This window comes from Spermophilus citellus (assembly GCF_964194105.1).
Source record: "Spermophilus citellus genome assembly, chromosome: 17".
Taxonomy (NCBI): domain Eukaryota; kingdom Metazoa; phylum Chordata; class Mammalia; order Rodentia; family Sciuridae; genus Spermophilus; species Spermophilus citellus.
Genome location: NC_138199.1, coordinates 34690559 through 34711659, shown reverse-complemented (window position 1 = coordinate 34711659; position 21101 = coordinate 34690559). Strand labels below are relative to the sequence as shown.

Genomic DNA, 21101 nt, shown 5'->3' with positions numbered 1-21101 from the left:
TTTTATCTGCCTAAGCAAATGTTAGGCCCAATTTCTAGGAGATTCCAATTAAAACTTTCCTCTTGGGACTGGCAGAATAGTCATGTCCTAACTAATCTTGATCATCGCTTGGTCTGACTGCAGGAGCACGTGCATCCCCAAGATTCACTGTTAAGCTTGTACTTAATAGAGCTGAGTCTCCACCTTAAGTTGTGCTCTGACCTAAGAGGACATGCCTTCTCAGTTAAGGATTTCCCGTCCCATTTACTCTGTAGCTTCTTTTAGGGCAGTATAATGCAGCATAATCTTTATTTTTGTTATATTGAGGTCAGAGTGTTAAGGAAATGAGTGTTTTATCAGAGCCTGTTAAAAAAGGACGGGAAATGCCAAGTGTTATCAGTCTTCTTTTTACAAAATATTTCATGGCTTTACACACATGTTTAATCAAAAGAATCCCTTCAGACTGGACGAACACACATTTTGAGCCCTATCCTAACAGCAGTCTTTCTGGAACCATCTAAGGCAGGAGTCCCTAGGGACTGATCTTGCGCAACTGGTTTTATTACAGGATATACAGCCTTACTCTTTAAAATGCCAGCAGACCCTGGGGAAGGGAATGTTGAGAATAGTCCTCCCTAAGCATTCCTTTCTATTCTCCCCACTTCCAATCTCCAAACCTCACAAAATACTATCTTTAGGCTCCGGGTTTAAAAGAAAAATCAAAATAGCTTCATTGCTCAGAAAGTTTTAGGAACCTCTGTTTTAAGAATTATAAAAAAAAAATGCCTGAGAAACAGGGAAGATCTAGTCTTAGATGAGAACTATTCCTTGTCCTAGGACATTGAAATGCACTGGAGACACAAGATTCCCTAAGAAAGTGGCTTCCGTTTTATTTTATGGGCACATTTTGAATTTAACCATTTGAATGTGTTTTTCCTTAGTCTCGAGTGATTGTGCAGCAGCCAGGAGAAAGAAGCTTTCACTCTTTCTATCAGGTTAGTGATCTCTTGTTGGGCAGAGAATTGATCATTTACCCAGCTGCTCCAGAAATTGGTGTTTTTGTATTGGGCTCTCCCCTGTTCCCTCCCTCTCTTGTGCCCATTGGTCCACACACATTACAGATGTGTACACATGTGCACACACCTTACCCCACATGCTTCATAAGAGATTTAATTAGTATGACCATTTGTGAGGGCTAGCAGGTGGTTACCAATCAGATGAACTAGATTGAGCATCATCCGCATCTCTTTGCAGTGCAGAGAATGGTGTAATGACCATGAAAATTTTTGGTATGGTCAATTCTCAATATGCTAAATTAATTTGGTTTTATTTTTTTTAAGGTTTTTTTTAAAAAAGAGAGTGAGAGAAAGAGAGAATTTTTTAATATTTATTTTTCAGTTTTCGGCAGACACAACATCTTTGTATGTGGTGCTGAGGATCGAACCCGGGCCACACGCATGCCAGGCGAGCGCACTACCACTTGAGCCACATCCCTGGCCCTGGTTTTATTTTTAATTGAAGCTCTTGTCCCTATATTTTTGAGTTCCAGAACTGGAAATGCAAATTCAGTTTATTTTGCTATTATAAAGAGACTCTAAAGCAATATGATTTCTTTAAAAAAAAATAACCAGGATTTATAAATTCAAGGGAGAATTGTCTTTATCCCATCAAAGCTTAGGGGAGAAAAAAACTGAACAATTCTTTTGGGAATACTGTTAGAGTCTAGGCCATAATCTTTTAACTGTCCCTTGTGCTATGGAATCTGCATTAAGAAACCAAGTTTGATTTTTTAAAGCCCAAACTGATCTAAACCAAGGCTAATAAATAGAGTGGTCAAATTAGGCAATATTAATTTGAATTTTTAAGAAGTAAAGCTCTGAATCAATTGAGATTGCTTTCCATGCATAAGCTGTCTATGCAGGTGATTGAAGGACCACCGTGCAGTCGAGCACAGTGTCCCATAGGGTCTGGTAACTACTGTGGTGGACACCCCTCACTCACACATGCAAGTTCTGGGGTGTTTGCATGAAAACTCGGTTTTCAAAGTCTGATAGTTACCCCTTTTAAGTAAACCAAAGCATACAGTTCAACATAGAGAATTTAAACACAGTGCCTCACCAAAGGCATGTTCTCTATAAAAGGGCTGTCGATTTTGTATCAATTCTTGTTGACAATTGGCTGTGTCTTGAGTGAACTGTTTTTCTACCACAAGCAGAAAAGTTGTTAATTTCAGGTACTCAAAACTTTTTCCCAGTGTTTTCCCCCTTGAATGAAGGTGCTAAAATGTGTCTTCATCCAACACTGAGTGGTTACAGCAGAAGGTAACAGGTGAAGAAAAGCAGTCTCCTCGCAGGTGTGCCTCCACACTGAGCACCTGGGATGTCTCTTCACTCTGCGGAGGGTTGACTTTCTCCAGATTCAGAGGCACAGCTCTATCCCTCTGTACTGAGGATGCTAAACAAGTGACCCCCTCAGGGCCAGGGTGCTGTTTTCCAGATAATCCTACTCACACCTTTTGTCCTGTATCATATAACATTCTGCTTAACTTATGACACTGAAGCTATTTACCTTCAGGTAAAAAGAAGCAAAAAGCGCAAACAACTTTTAAAAACTCTTCAAAGCCAAAATCCCCCAGATTGACATAAATGTAGGGTATTTGATATATTTGCCTCCGTATATATCTTACCAATTTATTTCTAATGAAATGTTTTTCAGCTACTCCAAGGAGGGTCAGAGCAGATACTGCGCTCTCTACACCTGCAAAAATCCCTTTCATCCTACAACTACATCCATGTTGGAGCTCAGTTAAAGGTGGGAATTTCTTCAAGGTTGTTCAGATACAGAATCAGACAATCCGAAGGGACATTAGCTATTCATCTGACTGAGCCTGCTGCCTCTAGGCAAACGCACATTTCTTCTAATTCTCTTCTATTTTTTAAACTCTCAGAGACAGAGAGACAGTACATTATAGTCAACAACTGTGTTAAATAATCCATCCCTATATTTTGTCACCATTTAGCAGAAAAGAAGGTTCTTTCTGTGTTCAATGTTTTTAATCCTATTCCAATATTTTGCTACTATAAAGATGTTAGTAGAACAAGGAGGTCTGCCTTCTAAGATTTCCTATGATTTGGCCAAAGGCAAGTTAGTAAAATAAAACAAAATTAAAAAGAACTCTGATTCTCCATTCACTGCTTTTCCCCCAGATGCTGATTTCCATGTATCCTAGAAATAGTTTTTTGGCCCATGGGGCATTTCTGTGTATTCAGCTTTCAAAATTAATCCATTTTCCCCCTCCCTTTGCGTGCAAACACTCACATACACATGTGCACGTACATTTTTGCTCTTTTATTTCTAATTAACTTTCTGCTAGTTGTTTTACAACTATTGGTGATAATACAGCTGTTTGTTGGTGGTAGGTTATAAGCAATAATTACATTATTCTGTTTTGCAGGAGGAAAGGTATAAATGCATTAAATAAAGATCTGGAGGACATAGATCATTTTTTAACTATTTATTCAGGAAGGGTGATATTATGGATATTTGTGTTCTACTCTTCAACATTTTAAACTTTAATGAAAGATGCATTGCTTTTCTCATTGGATGAAAAATAAACTTAAAAAAGGATCTAAGCTGTAGAATATATGTCTTTAATTTTTTTTTTATTATTTACCTTCAGCTAATTATACTTTCACTACTGGTTTAGCTCCATTTTTATCACTAGGCATAAAAATAAATAATATGTTTTTGCAATTAATTTTCCATTATTTGACATTTAGATAACACCAACTTTTCACAGAGCAGAAATATTTGGCTGAAATTTAATTGAAAATAGAACAATAGAGGGCAACACTCCACCTTTCTGAGAATCATCAGAGGTACTTGAATATATAGAGAGGATTATAAAATCAACACTTAGAAAGCCAGTGGCTGGAAACATTCTTTTTTAGTCAGATTGTCTTATTAACCAAATTACTTTTGGCCCAAGTAGAGCCCCCACAAGAAAGAAAGTATTAAGTTAATATTTAGACCTTTTTCTAAGTTAAATTCAGCTTACATTCCCTTTTATTGATAAGTGGTCTGTATCTACTTTCCCTCCCCCGCCCACGCTTCCCCTCTAACAAAAACAACTGAGTTAAAACCTAAAATAAAGTTGAACCAAAAGGAAGCAAAAATATGCTTAAATCTTACCATCCAGACATAATAATAATTGATCAGGGTTTGTGTGCATGCTTAGAAATGAAATCACACAATAAGTAAACTTGTTTTTATTATATTACAGTGTAATTCTTATTGTCTTCCCTTGCAGACAAATATAAATTAATGATAATTTTTTCTAGAAATATTGCTTTACATATTTTTAACTAGTCTTAAGATGTAGAACTCATTACACAATTAAGATACCATGGGTTGCTTACTTATCTTACAAGACAAGAAGCCTCGAGACAGGGCACTTCCAGAAGTGGTTGTTGCCTCCACATGTTGTTAGGAACCCAGGTGGTTTTGTTTGTTTGTTTGTTTGTTTATTTGTTTGTCTTACTAACTTACAGCTTTCCTCTACTCAGGAGACTATCTTGTCCTCTTAGTCTGGTTTTCCTCATAGTCTCAAAATTCTAGAAGTCAGAGGCAAAAGAAATATTCCTGGCATTATATCCCTTTATAAACTGGGATAATTCTCCCTGGAACACTCACTTCACGCACATATCTATCTGTCTCTATTCATTCTCTTTTTTCCTCTCTCCCTCTCTCCCTCCCTCGCTTCTTATTGATCAAAAATAGCATCACATGCCTGTGGCTAACCAGGTGATTGGCAGGGGAAACAAGAGCCCCATAATTAGTTTAGACCAGTGGAGATGTACCCATGAGGTGAGGTGCAGGCCAGTTGTGTGCTTTGAGAGGAGTAAACAAATGTTCTGTTAGTAAGAAACAAGTCGGGTGGAAGGGGTGTTGGGGAAACAGTAAGCAGTTCCCCACACTTTTAGAACTTTTCTGCAGTTGCCTTGCAATTTCAACATTGTTGTGGTTTACAATAATAGTAGTATCTGATATTTGTGTGTCTTTATGTGCTATTAACTAGGGAGATACCTTATACAAATTCTCATTCCATTTTCACATTAGTACTAAAATAAATATACTATGTCCATTTTAACCATGACAAAAATTGAGACTCAATGAGGTTAATTATCTTTCCTAAGGTTATAAAAAAAATTAGTAGGGTGCAACCTCTTGCTTGATTATCTCCTGGATACCAGAGGAGCATGTGTTCCTCAGCAGAGAGGTTCCCTCATCAGGTGAGCATCATGCTGGGTCTCTGTGTCCAGGCAAGAGCAGCAACTCACCAAGAAAAGGATGAGTCTATAATGGCTGCTTTGGGAAAAGTTGTAACATAGGCAGTTAACCATTGCTTTATTATGAAGTTCTGTTGAATTCACAGCCTGAATTCATAGCCATGGCTCCATAAGGGCAGGTGATTCATCCTCAAACTCCCCTGAACATTTAGAAGATCTGACTTATTTCCAAGTGAATGAAAAAGTGAAGCAGTCCCAGTCTGTTTCACAGCTTGCCGAGTGACTGAGACAGGCTGCTTTGCTCTTGGGGGCCTGCTTTCCTCATCTGGGAAATAAAAAGTCTGATTATGCAAGAGAGGGAGATAAATTATGCAGAAAGAGCCACAGATGATAATAGCCAATCATATATTTTGAAAGTTCCCACATTCAACATTTCTATTTGTGATCTTGCATTCCATGCCTTTGCCCTCACAGATCAGGAGTGCTAATCAGTATGTCTGATCCCAACTCAGGACTGAAGCTTCCAGAAAAGTGCACAGTGCTTTATATTAGGTAGATGGCTATCACACCCAAGTGGGCTTGTAAATGTGCTGAATGATGTTCCCATCCCTGAAATACTTTTATTATCTGGATACTCATCATCTCGAGTGATTTACTCCAAAGACATCAAGACCATGGCTAAACTTGAACTTAGTTTCAAAATTGTTAGATTTTAATGCTAATATGAAATGTCTTGACTTAGGCTTTCCCTTTTCATTTCTAGTCCTCTATTAATGATGCTGCAGAATTCAAAGTTGTAGCTGATGCCATGAAAGTAATTGGCTTCAAACCCGAGGAGATTCAAACAGTATATAAAATTCTGGCTACTATTCTTCACTTGGTGAGTGGGAGTGTGTACTTGGAGTGGGGTTCACCTCTCAGAATGTTTTGGCTCCCTGTGGAGACAGGATACTCTTTAAGAAAATTTTGTTTTCTCTCTGTGGATTTAAAAAGCAATTTATTTAAAGAAAAACTTGGCTCACATTTTGAAGAAATTAATCGGTGGTTCTCACTATTATTTTATAATATTATGAGGGATTTTCCAAACCACTGTGGGTTTTGAAACTATGATTTCAGCTCATTGTCTCAATGATATTGTCAAGCCTTGAACTAGTTAATTTTGAGGAGAAAAAACTCCAACAACAATGTGACTACTAATAGTGTAAATTTCTAATAGCATTTGAAACATAAGATCATGGATGATCAGTACTGGATTTCAGTCATCTCATTTTATAGGGGTGGCATGGCCTCAAAGGGGCAGCCAGCTCCTCACAGGGCCAAAACCACAAGCCACTGCCACACACCTGTGGTCCAGGGGTTTTCCACTATAGCTCCCCAAACCCAGGAGAAATGAAGAACCACCTTCTGGGTTTATTTCACTATCCCTAATATGATTGGAGGTGTTGGAAACTTTATGAACATGCAACCTTACAGTTCATGAAGGATGACACAGATACAAATCTGGAACAAAAATTACCTTTCTCCTCAATATAACAAGATTTAACTCTGAGTCAGAAGTACATGGAATTAAAAACAAATTTTAAAAAAGCCTTACCATTTGGTGACTATGAGGTCCCTAGCTCCTAGTATAATTTTACAATTATAATTGATAGTATTAAAGCTTAAAACCTTAAGAATCAGATGAGGAGAAAGAGGAGGAAGAATCCATATGAAAAATGTTACAAGGCATTTTATAGGGGTGGCATAACCTCAAAGGGGCAGCCAGCTCCTCACAGGGCCAAATAAATAAATAAATATTCCTGTCTAGGAAGACTGCAGTATCATACATTTTCTTGTGTCTTCAAGTTAGTTTCTAAATAGAATCCAGTGGCCCTTCTCAGAATCCAGACAAGAACCTTATTTTGTTCTTAACTGATTTCATGATCCTAGAGTTTACCTAGACCAATAAACCTGTAAGAAGATCAAATAGAATGTTAAAGAAGAATAGAGGGTAGAGGAAGGGAGGAGAGAAGACAAAATGAATTCTGCCAAAGTTAAAGTGATAGTAAATGCTACGATGTCTTAAAACTTGTTATAAAAATTTAACACCAAATCAACAAGTTAATCAATAGATCAGTTGATATGCTAGACACTTGGTTGTTGGTTAATAAATATTTATTGTTTATTTAGTGAGTGGAACATAAATACATTTAAACACTTGAGCAAACTTACACACACACACACACACACACACTCACACATTTCAAGTCAGAAGAGAAAAACTAGACAACCCAAGAACTGGTGTTGGGGCACTAACCATCTGAAAAAGTAAAGTCAGAGTCTTACTTTACAATACATGCCAAAATAAATTCCCAGTAGATTAAAAGTTTAAATGAAAGAAAATAGAGTATTAGAAGAAAATATTAAGTATTCATAAACTCTTTGGAAAGGAATGGTCTAAGTATGGACATCAAAGAAAGAAAAACCCTTGGCAAAAGACTCATAAATTTGACTGCATAAAAATATAGGACTGCTATAAAAAAATAAGCTGAAAACAAAAAGTTGTACAAGTTTCTGGAGAAGAGGGAGAAAACAGACAAAGTGCTGGGCTTTTCATTTTCATTTCTAGTCCTCTATCCTTGATGTTGCAGAATTCAGAGTAGCAGCCAATGTCATGGATGTAACGGGTTCAAAACCCAGAAGATTCAAACAGAATCACATCCATCTTGGGAAGATGGGTGCAAACAAGGACACTTGAATTGTATTTTAAATTGGCAAATATATCCCTGACATAATATTTCAAAACCTCACTGGAAATGATGTGTCTTCTTCTTTTCAATTCTGATATAGGGAAATTTAAAATTTGTAGTGGACGGTGACACACCTCTCATCGAGAACACCAAGGTTGTGTCTATCATAGCGGAATTGCTCTCTACTAAGACAGACATGGTTGAGAAAGCCCTTCTCTACAGGACAGTGGCCACAGGCCGTGACATCATCGACAAGCAGCACACAGAACAAGAAGCTTACTACGGCCGAGATGCTTTTGCCAAGGTGAGGTTTCACCAAGACCCGGGGGGATCGCAGCTGCAGCATGAGTGAAACCCATCAAGAATGTATTCAGACACCTCTTGACAGCAGGCAAAGGCTTTTAGAAATCATGATAAGACTTTCTGACCATCGTAGTCTCAATGAACCCCTCTGTCTGTGATCATCACACCAGAAAAGCAAAATCATACCAACCATGGGAATGAGGGAACCAATAATTCAAAAGGAGATCAAGAGGCAGGGTGGAGGGATGGGTAAGGGGAAGCAGTGCAGAATGAATTATTTAAAAATCATGTTATGTGAGGGCTGGGGATATAGCTCAGTTGGTAGAGTGCTTGCCTCACATGTACAAGGCCCTGAGTTCAATCCCCAGCACCCAAAAAAAAAAAAAAAAATCATGTGTACAAATAAATACACCACAGGGAACTTCACCTTTATGCATAGATAGAAAGAACCAATCGAATATAATATAAATAAATAGATAAGCCAAAGGAAGTCTAGTAGAGAAAGGAGAATAGGAGAAGGGAGGAAGGGCAGGAGGGAAACGGGGGATCATGAACCGAAATTGAATTCCATGCATGTATGAGTTTGTTGAGATGAACCCAACTACTATGTATGACTATAAAGTTCTGATTAAAACAATAAAAATAGATTTTAAAAAAGAAAGAAAGGCTATGCCTTGGCAAGGTCTGCTCCAGCAACCCCTCCCACCTTATCGAGTACTGTCCTGCAACCACCTTTCCTCATTCCAGCACCACAGCCTTCTCCTGGGCCTCCCAGGTGATCTTTATCCCCTTCTGCTTCCAGCCTCAGGGCCTCTGTACATGCTGTTTCCCCAGCATGCTTTGCTTTTCTCTCCCCTTATTCTTCTGACCTCTGCTCACACATCACTTTCTCAGAGACGCCTTCCCTGGCCTTCCTGAATACCAGATAGATCAAATTCCCTTCCAATGCCAAGTACTGCTCCTTAAGTACAGTATGATGGGAGAGAGAGTGAGGGAGTATGTGTGTGTGTGTGTGTGAGAGAGAGAGAGAGAAAGAAACAGAGACAGAGAGACAGAGAGAGAGAGTAATTGCCCTCTACCCTACTCCCCAAGCTCCAAGGAGACTGAGACCATTTCTGTTTGCTTAGTCCTATGGCTTCAATAAACTACATCGTGAATAGTCAGCAAATTAATCATTTATTGAATCAATGATTAATTTCTAAGTGCCTGGTGCCACTTATTTATGGCTCCAAGTAGGATAGGAAAGTTTTTGGAGGTGAAAACATCAAGAGTCCCCACAGGATCTGAGTTTGAGGTGTCTGTGAGATATCTCGGGGTCATTGTCAGGCAGAGTCAAGCACATGAGTCCAGAGCTCAGAGACTCTCCAGGGTCTGGGTGGAGATAACCATTTGGGAGTCAGATCATATCGGTGGTATTTAATACTGGGTGAGATAACTCAGAGGGCACTAGAGGGAGGAGAAGAGGGCCAAGAAAAACTCCAGCTTTTAGAGGTAAGATGAGGAGCAAACCCTCTCACAGGTCAACTAGAAGGTCAGCCAATGAAACAGGAAGAAAATCAAGGAAGGGTGTTATCACAAATCCCAGACAGGAGAATATTTCAAAAAGGGGAGTGGGCACGTAGGTTGAGTGACATAGAGAATCTCAGATGTCCACACAGAGGTCTGCACAGAGGTGCTCTGGGTCCTTGATGAGCCATGTTATTAGAGGAGCAGGACATCAGTGAAGACCCCAGTGGATTGGAAAGAACAGGAGAAGTGAAGTCGGGGAAAGAGTGGCTGGCTGGGGGATACATCAGAAACATGTCCAGCATGTCAGGCTGAGGATGTGTGCCGCATGTGACACCTTTCTCCACGTGTGTCTTGGGAGTATGTATATCTTCATACAATAAGTGTGTATTTGACCTTTGTGTGTGTGTGTGTGTGTGTGTGTGTGTGTATGTGTGTGGTGCTGGGGGTGAACCAGGGCTTCATACATGCTGGGCAAGCCTCCACCTCTGGTCCACACCCTCAGCATGGACTTGATTCTCAAGGAATTTCAAACATTGGCCTTTTGGCTCAGACCCTTATTGAGCCTTATAAATCAGCATTTATATAGTTTTTAGTATTTACCGAACTTTAGTGGTGTATAGATATTAACTCGCTTGTTCCCAGCTTCTCATAGTTGATGAAATTGACATCAACCATGATGTCAGTTGATAAAGAGTGACTTACACAAGGGGGCAGGCCCACCACTGGCACAGTGGGACGCAGGAACATGCCTGGGGAACATCGCTGGAAAACAACCAATGGCTGATGGATCATCTTTTAAAAACCCAGATCACTCACTTTATTTTGGCAAACATCATGTAGTTTTTTTGGTAACATATGATCTACATGTTTTATTGTTCTGCTTAGTCTAATAACGGCTATATTAAACAGTAAGGAGAAGGTGGATAGGAAATCACAAATCCAGAAGACTCACCTCCAAGTGGGCAAAAAATTTACAATATTATCTTCTTCCCAGGCAATATATGAGCGCCTTTTTTGTTGGATCGTTACTCGCATTAATGATATCATTGAGGTCAAGAACAACGACACCACCATCCATGGGAAAAACACTGTTATTGGTGTGTTGGATATCTATGGCTTTGAAATCTTTGACAACAACAGGTGAGGTGCAGGAGGTGCTTAAAACCCTATTAAATCCCAGTGGCTTGGGAGGATCATGAATTCAAAGCCAGCCTCAGCAACTCAGTGAGACCCTGTCTGTAAATGATGTGGCTCAGTGGTTAAGTGTCCCTGGGTTCAATTCCTAAGCACAAAAAGTGGGGGGGAACCTCAACCCTATTGCTTATTTTTTATTTATGTAAACTTAATTTACTGTTTTGCATGTAGCTTTGAACAGTTCTGCATCAATTACTGCAATGAGAAACTGCAGCAGCTATTTATCCAGCTGGTTCTGAAGCAGGAACAAGAGGAGTACCAGCGGGAGGGCATCCCCTGGAAGCATGTGAGTGACACGGGAAATGCCTTGGTGTGTCTCGCCTGTTATCAGTGACATTCAATCTTATCATTTTAGGTATTTCCTGATCCTCTTGGGTACTTGAAAAATGGCCAACCTTAGCTTCCCCTTTGGAATATGTAAATCCAGTTCATTTTCAGGGTTGTCAACAGTGCCAAGGCCAAGAACACACTGACTGACAATCAGTGAATCACCACGTGGCCCATCCCACACAGACTTCCTGACTCTGTGTCTGTTAAGAGTTCAGCATCCCTTAGAAGTTACTTTAAGTTGCCTGAAGTTTGCTTCTAAATCTAATTTTTCTCCTTCCTTCTTTTCCTGCTTTACTTTGTAAACCATGTGACGTTTTACTGTCTTCGGTTGAAGATGTTCATACGCTCCAAAACCTGCCCATGGGGACACCTGTATTAACTTTCATCTCCATTTACTTTTCCTGTTATCGCCTCTCTTCTCACGGTCCTCTGTGAACTAGTATCATTGTCAGAGGCACACTAGACTGGTAAGATACGCCAGAAAGTGTGACTGTCCAGGATACAAACCCAGAGGTGGCTGCCCATAAGCATGTCTTGCTTGGCTTTCTGGTTGCCTTCAATCAAACCTTCTGCTCATGATAAAAAGGAAATTCATATTTTTTCTTACAAATTTGTATTTTAAAACACTTTTAGGAATAGACTTGAAATATTCTGAGTTTTTGTAACTTTCTGAGTTTATGAATTTGCCATGCCATAAAAAATAAAGTCAGGGTTGGGGATTTAGCTCAGTGGCAGAGCACTTGCCCAGCACGTGCAAGGTCCTGAGTTCAATCCTTGGCCCTGGAAATGAAAAGAAAAAAAATAATACTAAAGTTGATATTTACTTTTATATCAACATAATAGCAGTAAAAATCTATTTGAAATGCTATATTTAAATTACTTTTATATTCCTTCCTACATTCCTATTTTCCATCTCTTCTCATTCAGGAGAAAAAAGAGACATTGGTATAATAAATAGTTTTCCTGCCTCAAATTAAATCTTTTGTCTTCCATCATATGTTAAATATTAGAACACCATAAAAAATTCATTGAAGTACATTAGCACAAATTTTATCTATTTACAAATATACCAGAGTTATCAGTTACTTTATGAGCTACCTATAGTTTGATTTGAATAGTGAACACTCGTGACACATTCAATATGTAATTCAATTAAGTTAAGTGAAGCTTTCCAAGAATGTATCAGATGTATAGTACAAAGTATAACTGAAGCTTAAATTTTTAAAGCAATTTTTATCCTAAAACTTGTCAGTCAGACTTGATTCCAAGGTACAGGTCAAATATATCCTTTCACAATCAGAGTATCAAATGCCAAAGGCATAGTTGATAAAGGCAAAGTAACATGCAGTAAGTTATTCCAAACATCTGAAAAAGATCAATAGCCCTAAAAAGGGGGAAAAAAAATCTTAGCTAAATAAGCCAAAGAAATGTATATTCAGGAGAGAGCAGAAGGCTATAACCCCAAGGTGACAGCTACTGAGCAGTGTCCATTCCCCAGAAAATTAGAATTTCTATTCTAGGTATTTCTTTAAAACCTCAATCTTCTAGGCATAGTGGCACTTTCTCTAAAAATTTAAAAATAAAAGGAGCGTCATGGTGTGATAAGCACCGGGTCTCCACCACCCAGCCTGGTTGTCAGCGATTGCCTCTCATACCATCTGGGCCTACCCATCTGCCCCCAGGTTATTTTGAAGAAAATCCCAGGTACCCTGTTATTTCATCTATGAAAATTTCAGTGCTTTTATCTTAAACACCTTCAAAAACCATAACCATAGTACTATTATTATCACATTCCAAAAATTAGCAAAAACTCCTTGATGATCATCAGATGTATAATTAGTGTGCACATTTCACATTTGCTCAATGGCCTTACAGTTGTTGTTCTACAGTTTGTTTGAATATGGATCCACTGAGGGTTTTGCATTATGATAGCTCTTTCACACACAGAGATTTCTCCTCCCTCCCTCTGCCTCTTTCTCTCTCCCCCTCTCTACCCGCCCTCCCCCTTTGCAGTCTTTTGTGGAAGAGAGAGCTTATGTTCTGTGGTGTTTCCCACAGTCTGGATCTTGCTAATCCCATTCCTGAGGTGCCATTTAATACGTCTCTGTTTTTTGTGTGTCTTGTATAGTGGTAGTTAGATCTAGAGCCTTGACTGGACTCAGGATCATTTTTTCCACATTCTGATTTGTGGACTGTGTGTGAACTTCTGTCAGGAGGTTCATAAATGCCTGGTTATCTTTCTGATTCATCCACTTTTAAGATCTTTTGACAATGTAGTTTACAAGTCATTTTAAATATTGAGAACTTAACACTCAAGTGAACTCTCATAGCCCATTTAAAATGTAATTCAATTCAATTAAGTTTATATGGAGTTTTCTAAGAATGTATCTGTTGTATAATATACAATATAACTGAAGCTTAAGGGGTTTTATAGCAAATTTAAACATAAAACTTGCTACTCAGATATGATTCAGAGGTAACTGATCAAAGTTAACAATCAGAGTATCAAATCCCACAGGCATACTTGTTAACGCTGTAGTATTTGGAACGGAGACCAGAGCCCATACCCCTAAGCTACCCCATCACTTCTCTCCTGGCTCCTGCATCCCTAAAAATACAAAAAAAAAAAAAAAAAAAAAAAAAGACAAACAAAATAAAAACTCCTGGAAATGCCAGGCTACTGGGAGAAACTGGTTTGAAAACCATTACTTTAAACAATATGTGAAGCAGAATTAAATTTATAAACTAAGAGTTTCTAGAAGTTTCTAGAATCTTCAGTAAAGACCAAGCACTTTGGGTAATACAATTTGAATTTTAAGGTAATTCTTTTGTTTCAAGACAAAACAGTCTTTCATTCCAAAGTTTAAGGTGTCAGCTATTAATTAATATAGAATTCTTTTTAGTATTTTTAGAATATTTTTTCCAAAGATGGAAATAATTTTTTCATCCTGACAATCAAAAATGTCTCCTGACATTGCCAAATGTCCCTTGAGAGGCAAAATCACCCCCAGTTGAGATTTAGACAAACCAGAAAAAGTATAAAAAGAGGGGAAAAGCCACCTAGATTGTAGGCTTTCAGTCCATGGGATACAGAAGACAACATGCAAGCTGAATTTGGAGCTGAAAGCTACAAATAACCAGCAAAAGTCCTTGAATTTTTAAAGCATGGGACAGGGGTACTTGAGACATGTTAGTGTTTCCTTACAGGTATATAGACCTGGTAGAAGGTAATAGAGACAGGTTAGGTATACCTCCTGCACAAGATGGGACACATCTACACATAAGATTCAAATGTTTGCTAATGAGCTGTCCCTCTGGGACACGTGGCTTGCCTGAGTTAGGCCTGTGTATGCTCTCTGTGTCTGGTGGTCGGTGCACTGCAGGCCATCAGGACAGTTGTAAGAGAGGAATTTTGTCCAAAGCTTGTATATATTGAAGTAGCTAAAAAAGCAGAAGTTTTTATAACTTAATTCAGCTCATAGAAATAAACAAAAAGTGTATTCTCATCTTTTATAGATATGTACATCTCAAAATTAATTTTGTATATTCAGAAAAAAATGTCAAAATTCTGTTAGACTCATATTCTTTTTAACTTTTCAGAATCTGAAGGAAAAGGTCTTTGGCTTTTAGTCTTAAGGTCATATAACTAAAAGTGCAAGTTCTGGGTAATACTTTAACTTCATGATGGAGTAGTATGTTAAATAAAACTTGAAGGTTATTTGTTAGGGAAAGCTGGGTCTTGTGGTTATCAGAAAATGGATTGGGGAGAACATGAAGGAGTAGGTTTGGGAATACAATATGGTGACAGGATCAAAAGAAGAATTCATAAGAAGAGAATATTGTCTACCTTATAACTTTTGCCTCTCTGTCAAAGAGTTTCATGATATAAAGATAACAAAGAAATTTTAAAGTAAACTCTGTTTATTACAGAGTTCACATACTCTGTTAGAATGTGTGCTCATTCCTCATTAACACAGTTCACATCAGGGGAGTCAAACATGCTCCAGAAACCAGTGGAGGCATCTTTGTGTTTCACCTGCACTGGTCTCTGTTCACTTAGAGAATTGCTTTCTCACTGTGTCCTACAGATTGACTACTTCAACAATCAGATCATTGTGGACCTTGTGGAGCAGCAGCACAAAGGCATCATTGCCATCCTAGATGACGCTTGCATGAATGTCGGCAAAGTCACTGATGAAATGTTCCTTGAGGCACTGAACAGTAAATTGGGCAAACATGGTCATTTTTCCAGCCGAAAGGTAATGTGCTTAATGAGATCTTCCTCTCATTTTGATCTGTAAGATTTTGCTCATTGTTTGACAGAGTTAAATTACTTTACATATTGGATTTAAAAGAATGTTCACTCGAATAAAGAGAAAAGCCATAAGCATCATTGAATGATTTATTGGCATGGTTAGTTCTGCCTCTCTGGTTTATAGAATGACGAGATTGATAAAATCATAGCGTCCAGGAGAGGGAGCTCCAGACCATTTTATTTGCTAGAAATGGGGAAAATGAGCATGATTCTTTGGAAAGCATGATGTCATTGACAGCCAATAGGTGCAGAGTCCTGGTTCATGTGCTAGAATTTTACTCCTGCATCTGATAATTCTGGCACAGAAAATAGCTTTTGTCCTTGACTTTTCACTGTAATCCTCATTTGCAAGATGTGGTGTGTGCTCTGCTATGGTTCTTCAGACTATGTGACTTTCTTGAAAACAGGAAAAATTGAAACTATAATTCTGGATATCACAGGGAAACTCACTGCTTGAGCAAACGGGAATCCTTTTTGCTCTCATTTTTCACAATCTAAAACTGTCACAAGAAAATCACTTTTCTGTAATAACTGATGGCAGTTGTGGTAATCAGACCTCTGTGTCGGGCCCTGCTGTTAGTATTTGTTCAGGATCTGTGTTGAGGAGTGGCATGTCACCATCACCCCTGGCCTTCTCCACATAAGCTTGCCTAGCAGCCATAAGCTGAAGGAGAACACCTCCCTGCTCCTCATGTCCTTAAATAAAAGGGCAAACATTTCTGCTCCTCTATTATTTTATAAATCTATGACATGCTGCCATTTTTTTAGCATGAATAAATCTATTTTCTAACTTTGTTGCCTTTGAAATTATATAATCAAAACAGGGAATTCCACAGTTATCTAGTCAAAGCACATATCATCAAGAAATTGATTACTGACTGAGGTATGTTTCTGGCTCATTATTTGGGAGATATTCTCCTTAGGCTGTTACTGAGGATTGACTTGTAACCTGCTACAAATTGGCCTGCGAACACCACAGACCGATCTTTGACATTAGGGTTCTGGGCTAGGGATACTCAGTCATCCCCCACTTGAATCCCAAATAACTATCAAGTGCTTCTCATTTTCCAGGTGCCTTCCTCAGTGCTGGAGGCAGAGCAGTAAGCAAAGTTAGAAGCAACCTAAATGATTTAGAGTGATGCATTTAAAAATGGAGTGATTGCATGGGAAAGGCCTTATCTTTGATGGATACTTTATAAATGCCTGTTGTAATTACAAGTCAGGTCGTGGAGAACCCCTAGACCCACCCACCAAATGAAAGACATTCATCAGTATTTGTGAAGTTGAATTGAATTGATCACGATCATGCCAAATATATTGCATTCTTTTTTTTTTTTGGCTTTTCAAACAGACCCACACTTTAATAGATCCTTGATTTATGAAAATGTAAGTCTCAGACTTCTCAATAATTAATAATTAGAAACTCATGAGAAAATAAAATGAATCAGAATCCCTACTACACACATGTATAATCTATTTTAGGTGCATTAGAGACCTAAGTAGAGAAGTTAAAACTATAAACATTTTAGAAAATAAAGCAGAATATTCATGACCCTGTGATAGTGAAATATTTCTTAAATAAGAAAGAAAAAAACCCTGCAGTGGAAAAATAAGGCAAACTGAGCTATTTTCAAAGTAGTTGGTGGAAGACCCCAGACCAGCGCCCTCTGCAAACTGTTTCAGTTTGTGACAGTCAGACAGTCGTGTTGAAAATCAGCTTTTATTTTTAAAAAAATTCCTTTCTTCGAATACATCTTATTTAAATCTTCATTTAAATAAATACCCATGAGTCGCACATGAGAAGTCAAGCCCACTTATTGTGAAACCATCTTTCACCTTGGCCACTTCTATACTTGAGTTAAATTTGTCTACAAATATTTTGAAATATAATCTTACTCTTCAGAGAAACTGTTCATAATTTTTTAAACACTTGCTACTGATTTGATAGAAAATGCTAATTAGTGATTTATCTGTGATGTTCCCACCCCACTCCCAAATTGTGGAAGCTCTGATTTCCAAACTATCAGGCAAATGGCTCCTTCTTCTTTTTTCTGGGATCCCCAGGACAAGTACTGAGATGTGGATTTTTAAAGTGTGTTCTTTTCTGGGATTTTTGCTTAATGAAGAAAAGAAATGAAATAACCAAGCTGTCAAGATATTTTTAATCCCTATGTACTGTTTTGTTACATAATGCTATTAACCTGTATGATCATCATTTGCCACTGGTTACTGATTAACTCGACTTAATGGCACATTGAAGAAAGGGTTTCTGGCATATAATGTTTATTCACTTATGGACTAAACTACTTCTTTGATGCATTAAAGTTACCATGGAGAGGCATGCAATAACCTAATAAATTATAAAATACTTTTAAAGTAAAAAGTTAAATTATAGGAGCTGAGGTTGTAGCTCAGCCGTAGAATGCTCGCCTAGTATGTGCGAGGCACTGGGTTCAATCCTCAGCACCACATAAAAAGAAAACAAATAAAATAAAGGTATTGTGTCCGACTACAACTAAAAAAATTAAGTTTAAAAAAAGTTAAATTATAAATATATAATTATTGCCACAAATAAAAAACGAAAGAACCCTTTTTGTGTTCAGATCAATTGAGACTTTTGCAATGTATCCAAAATGTAAGGATATTTCGTTAGCCTGTGTGGTGGTGCCCACTTGTAATCCCAGCTACTCAGGAGTCTGAGACAGGAGGATTGCAAGCTCAGGGCCAGCTTTGGCAACTGGGAAGCCCCCGTCTCAAAATGTAAAATTTTTAAGTGCTGGGAGCATAGTTGAGTTGGTGGAGTGCCCCAGTGTTCAAAGTCCCTGGTAGACACTCGCGCGCGCACGTGCGCACACACTCACACGCACATACACACTCACACGCGCGCGCGCACACACACACACATATTTCATCACTTGGGTTCTTTTCATTTTATAAATAAAAGGGTTTGTGAAAGGAGTTAGTAAGAGGTAAAAATAAGAGAAATTGCATATTTTGAAGATTCTTCTTTATATTGATGCTTTGGTTATATAATAGTTCACTCAATTCTCAAAAACTCTGAGAAGAGAGAAAGAGTGGGTAGTTTGTAGTGCCCAGATGTGAACCTCAGAAGTCTTGTTCTAATTTCCCATAATTATTCATTTGTCAAATTAATAAGCTATTCCTTTAGCCATTGGGGTTGTTTGCTCTCCAACATTAGAATCTCCGTGGGTTTTGCATGTACCTGCAGCCAGTGCTGGGGGGAGTCTTGATGACTGCTTTAGAGTCTGTAGGACATCCAGCTGTCTTCCCAGGGCAAAGGTGCTCCTGGAAGGGAAGACGGCAGAAGGTTATGGAGACCCCTGGGGCACACACGAGCTGCCTTTCCATAGCTATTCCCCTTCCCTGACAAAGAGCTGCACACAGTAGGTCTCCTGTGAACTGGAGTCCTCGAGCGGCAGGCAAAGGAGTCAGGTCCCGTGAACATGCGAGAGCACAGGCTTTATGTGGGTTCCCGAGTCCTCCCAGGGCTGTCCCGGGGAAGCTGCATGGTCCTGTGCCAGTTACCTGGCCTCCTGGAGCCTCAGTCACCAGGTGTGTCAGAGAGAGGCCCTAGTACTTACTTTAAGTGTAGGTTGTGAGGACTGCATGAGATGTGTGCACCTCACAGATAATAAGTGCTCAGTGTGGGCCTCCTTAGGTGGAAGATGGAGGAGAGCAAACACAGCTGGTTGTAGCCGAGATTGAAGTGACAGATGACAGCAGAGGTTGTTTCTCTCAGGGATCCCCACTTCTTCTCTCACCTGGCCTCCCATCCCCTAGACACTAACCTCTGCATCCAGCTAGTCCCTAGGGGAGTCATCCACCTCTTCCCAGCTGGGGCCTGGAGCTGCCACACTTCACTTCCACTGTCCAGAATGTGGTCACGTGACCATATCAATTGCAAGAGTGGCTGGCAAATGGAGTCTAGCTATGTGGATTTTTGGTGAAAGTCCACAGTTCTTACCACATAAGCCCCACATAATGTGATTTTACTCATGATTCCATCATTTGTGACACTAATATCTCATATGAAGTTGTAATGTACCTTTAGGAAAGCAAAAGTGTCTATTTTCAAAATAATCTCCTTCTCCCTCTCTTAGGTCTGTGCCTCAGACAAAATCCTGGAGTTTGATCGGGATTTTCGAATCCGGCATTATGCAGGCGATGTGGTGTGAGTATCTTAAGGGAGTGGCTAGCATGCATGCAACCTTGCTTCAGAAATGCAGTCTGGGAAACTACCAAGTGTTTGCCTTTTCGTTTGCATTTTTGATGATTTCTTGTGTCAGTGTATTTTTATCTTTTCATTTGAAAAAAAAAAAGATACACAGCACAGCTTCATTAATTCCTTGCTTTTCAAACATTAAGCACACACTGTATGCCTGTGCACAGTTCTTGGCACAGTCAGTATTTAGCAACAATTAATGGATGGATCAGTAAATCATGTTAAGGATTGGGATAGAGACGTGGATAAAATGGGCTCTGTTCAGAAGAAACTAGCAGTTTAGTGGAGATATAAGCAGATACATCATCAAGTCATTATGGTGGAAAAAGTAAAGGGTTAAACTGGAGAGGCACAGAGCATTATGGGAGCAGTGAGGAAGGATAATGCACCCAGCGCAGGGAGGCTAGAGAAGTCTTGCTGGAGGAAGCAATATCAGAGGGAGAAACGAGGGCATATTCAAGTAGAAGCAGCCGCAGACATGAAAAGGCCCAGCGGCTAGATCATCCCTGTACTGAAGAGCTACCAGTAGCCAGATATCTACATATGCAGAGCTATTTTACTGTACTATTTTTCAAAAATCATTGAAAAAGTAAAATTCTTACACATCACATTTTCTGATTATTTTACAGTAAAAATAGAATGGATGAAAAAATGTAACTATGTTATGTGAACTATGGCATATGAAGTTCCAAGTGCTCCTGTCACAGATTATCACAAATCAGTGGCTTAAAACAACAGATGCATTCTTCCACAATTCTGGAGGCAGGGACACACCCCCCAGAGGCTCCTCCTTTTCCAGCTTGTGGCTTATAGTCACATCACTCGAATCTCTGCCTCCATGGTCTTTGAATGGCTAGGAAATTCTTCCATAGAAAAAAGTGGGAACGGTGCTTAAAAATATTCAAGAAATAGCAACTAGGTTCCTTTGATTGGAGTGTATCCTTTTAGCCTCCTCTTTGGTGTGTCTGTGTTAAAACTCCCTCTGCCTAAGGGAGAAGAGGAGGGAAGTGGGCAATACTAAGGAATGATATTGGCCAAACTATATTGTTATATTGCATATATGTATGAATATGTAACAACAAGTCCCACCATGATGTACAAATCTAGTGCACCAATAAAAATAAAAAACATGGAAAAATTGTGAAGTCAACAACTAAAAAATGAAAAGCCAGGAGTACTTAAAAAAATAAAAATTAAAAAAATTAAAACCT

General features: G+C 38.9%; 1 protein-coding gene across 1 annotated transcript in view; it reads left to right on the top strand.

Moving 5' to 3' along the window:
- MYO1D (myosin ID) overlaps positions 1-21101 on the top strand; it is a 310008-nt gene that overhangs the window by 90535 nt on the left and 198372 nt on the right. Inside the window, exons 5-12 of the mRNA XM_081270002.1 lie at positions 921-974; positions 2695-2790; positions 6031-6147; positions 8097-8300; positions 10803-10948; positions 11174-11288; positions 15421-15591; positions 19769-19839. Coding sequence (XP_081126128.1) covers positions 921-974; positions 2695-2790; positions 6031-6147; positions 8097-8300; positions 10803-10948; positions 11174-11288; positions 15421-15591; positions 19769-19839 — 974 coding nt within the window. The remainder of the gene's footprint in view (positions 1-920; positions 975-2694; positions 2791-6030; positions 6148-8096; positions 8301-10802; positions 10949-11173; positions 11289-15420; positions 15592-19768; positions 19840-21101) is intronic.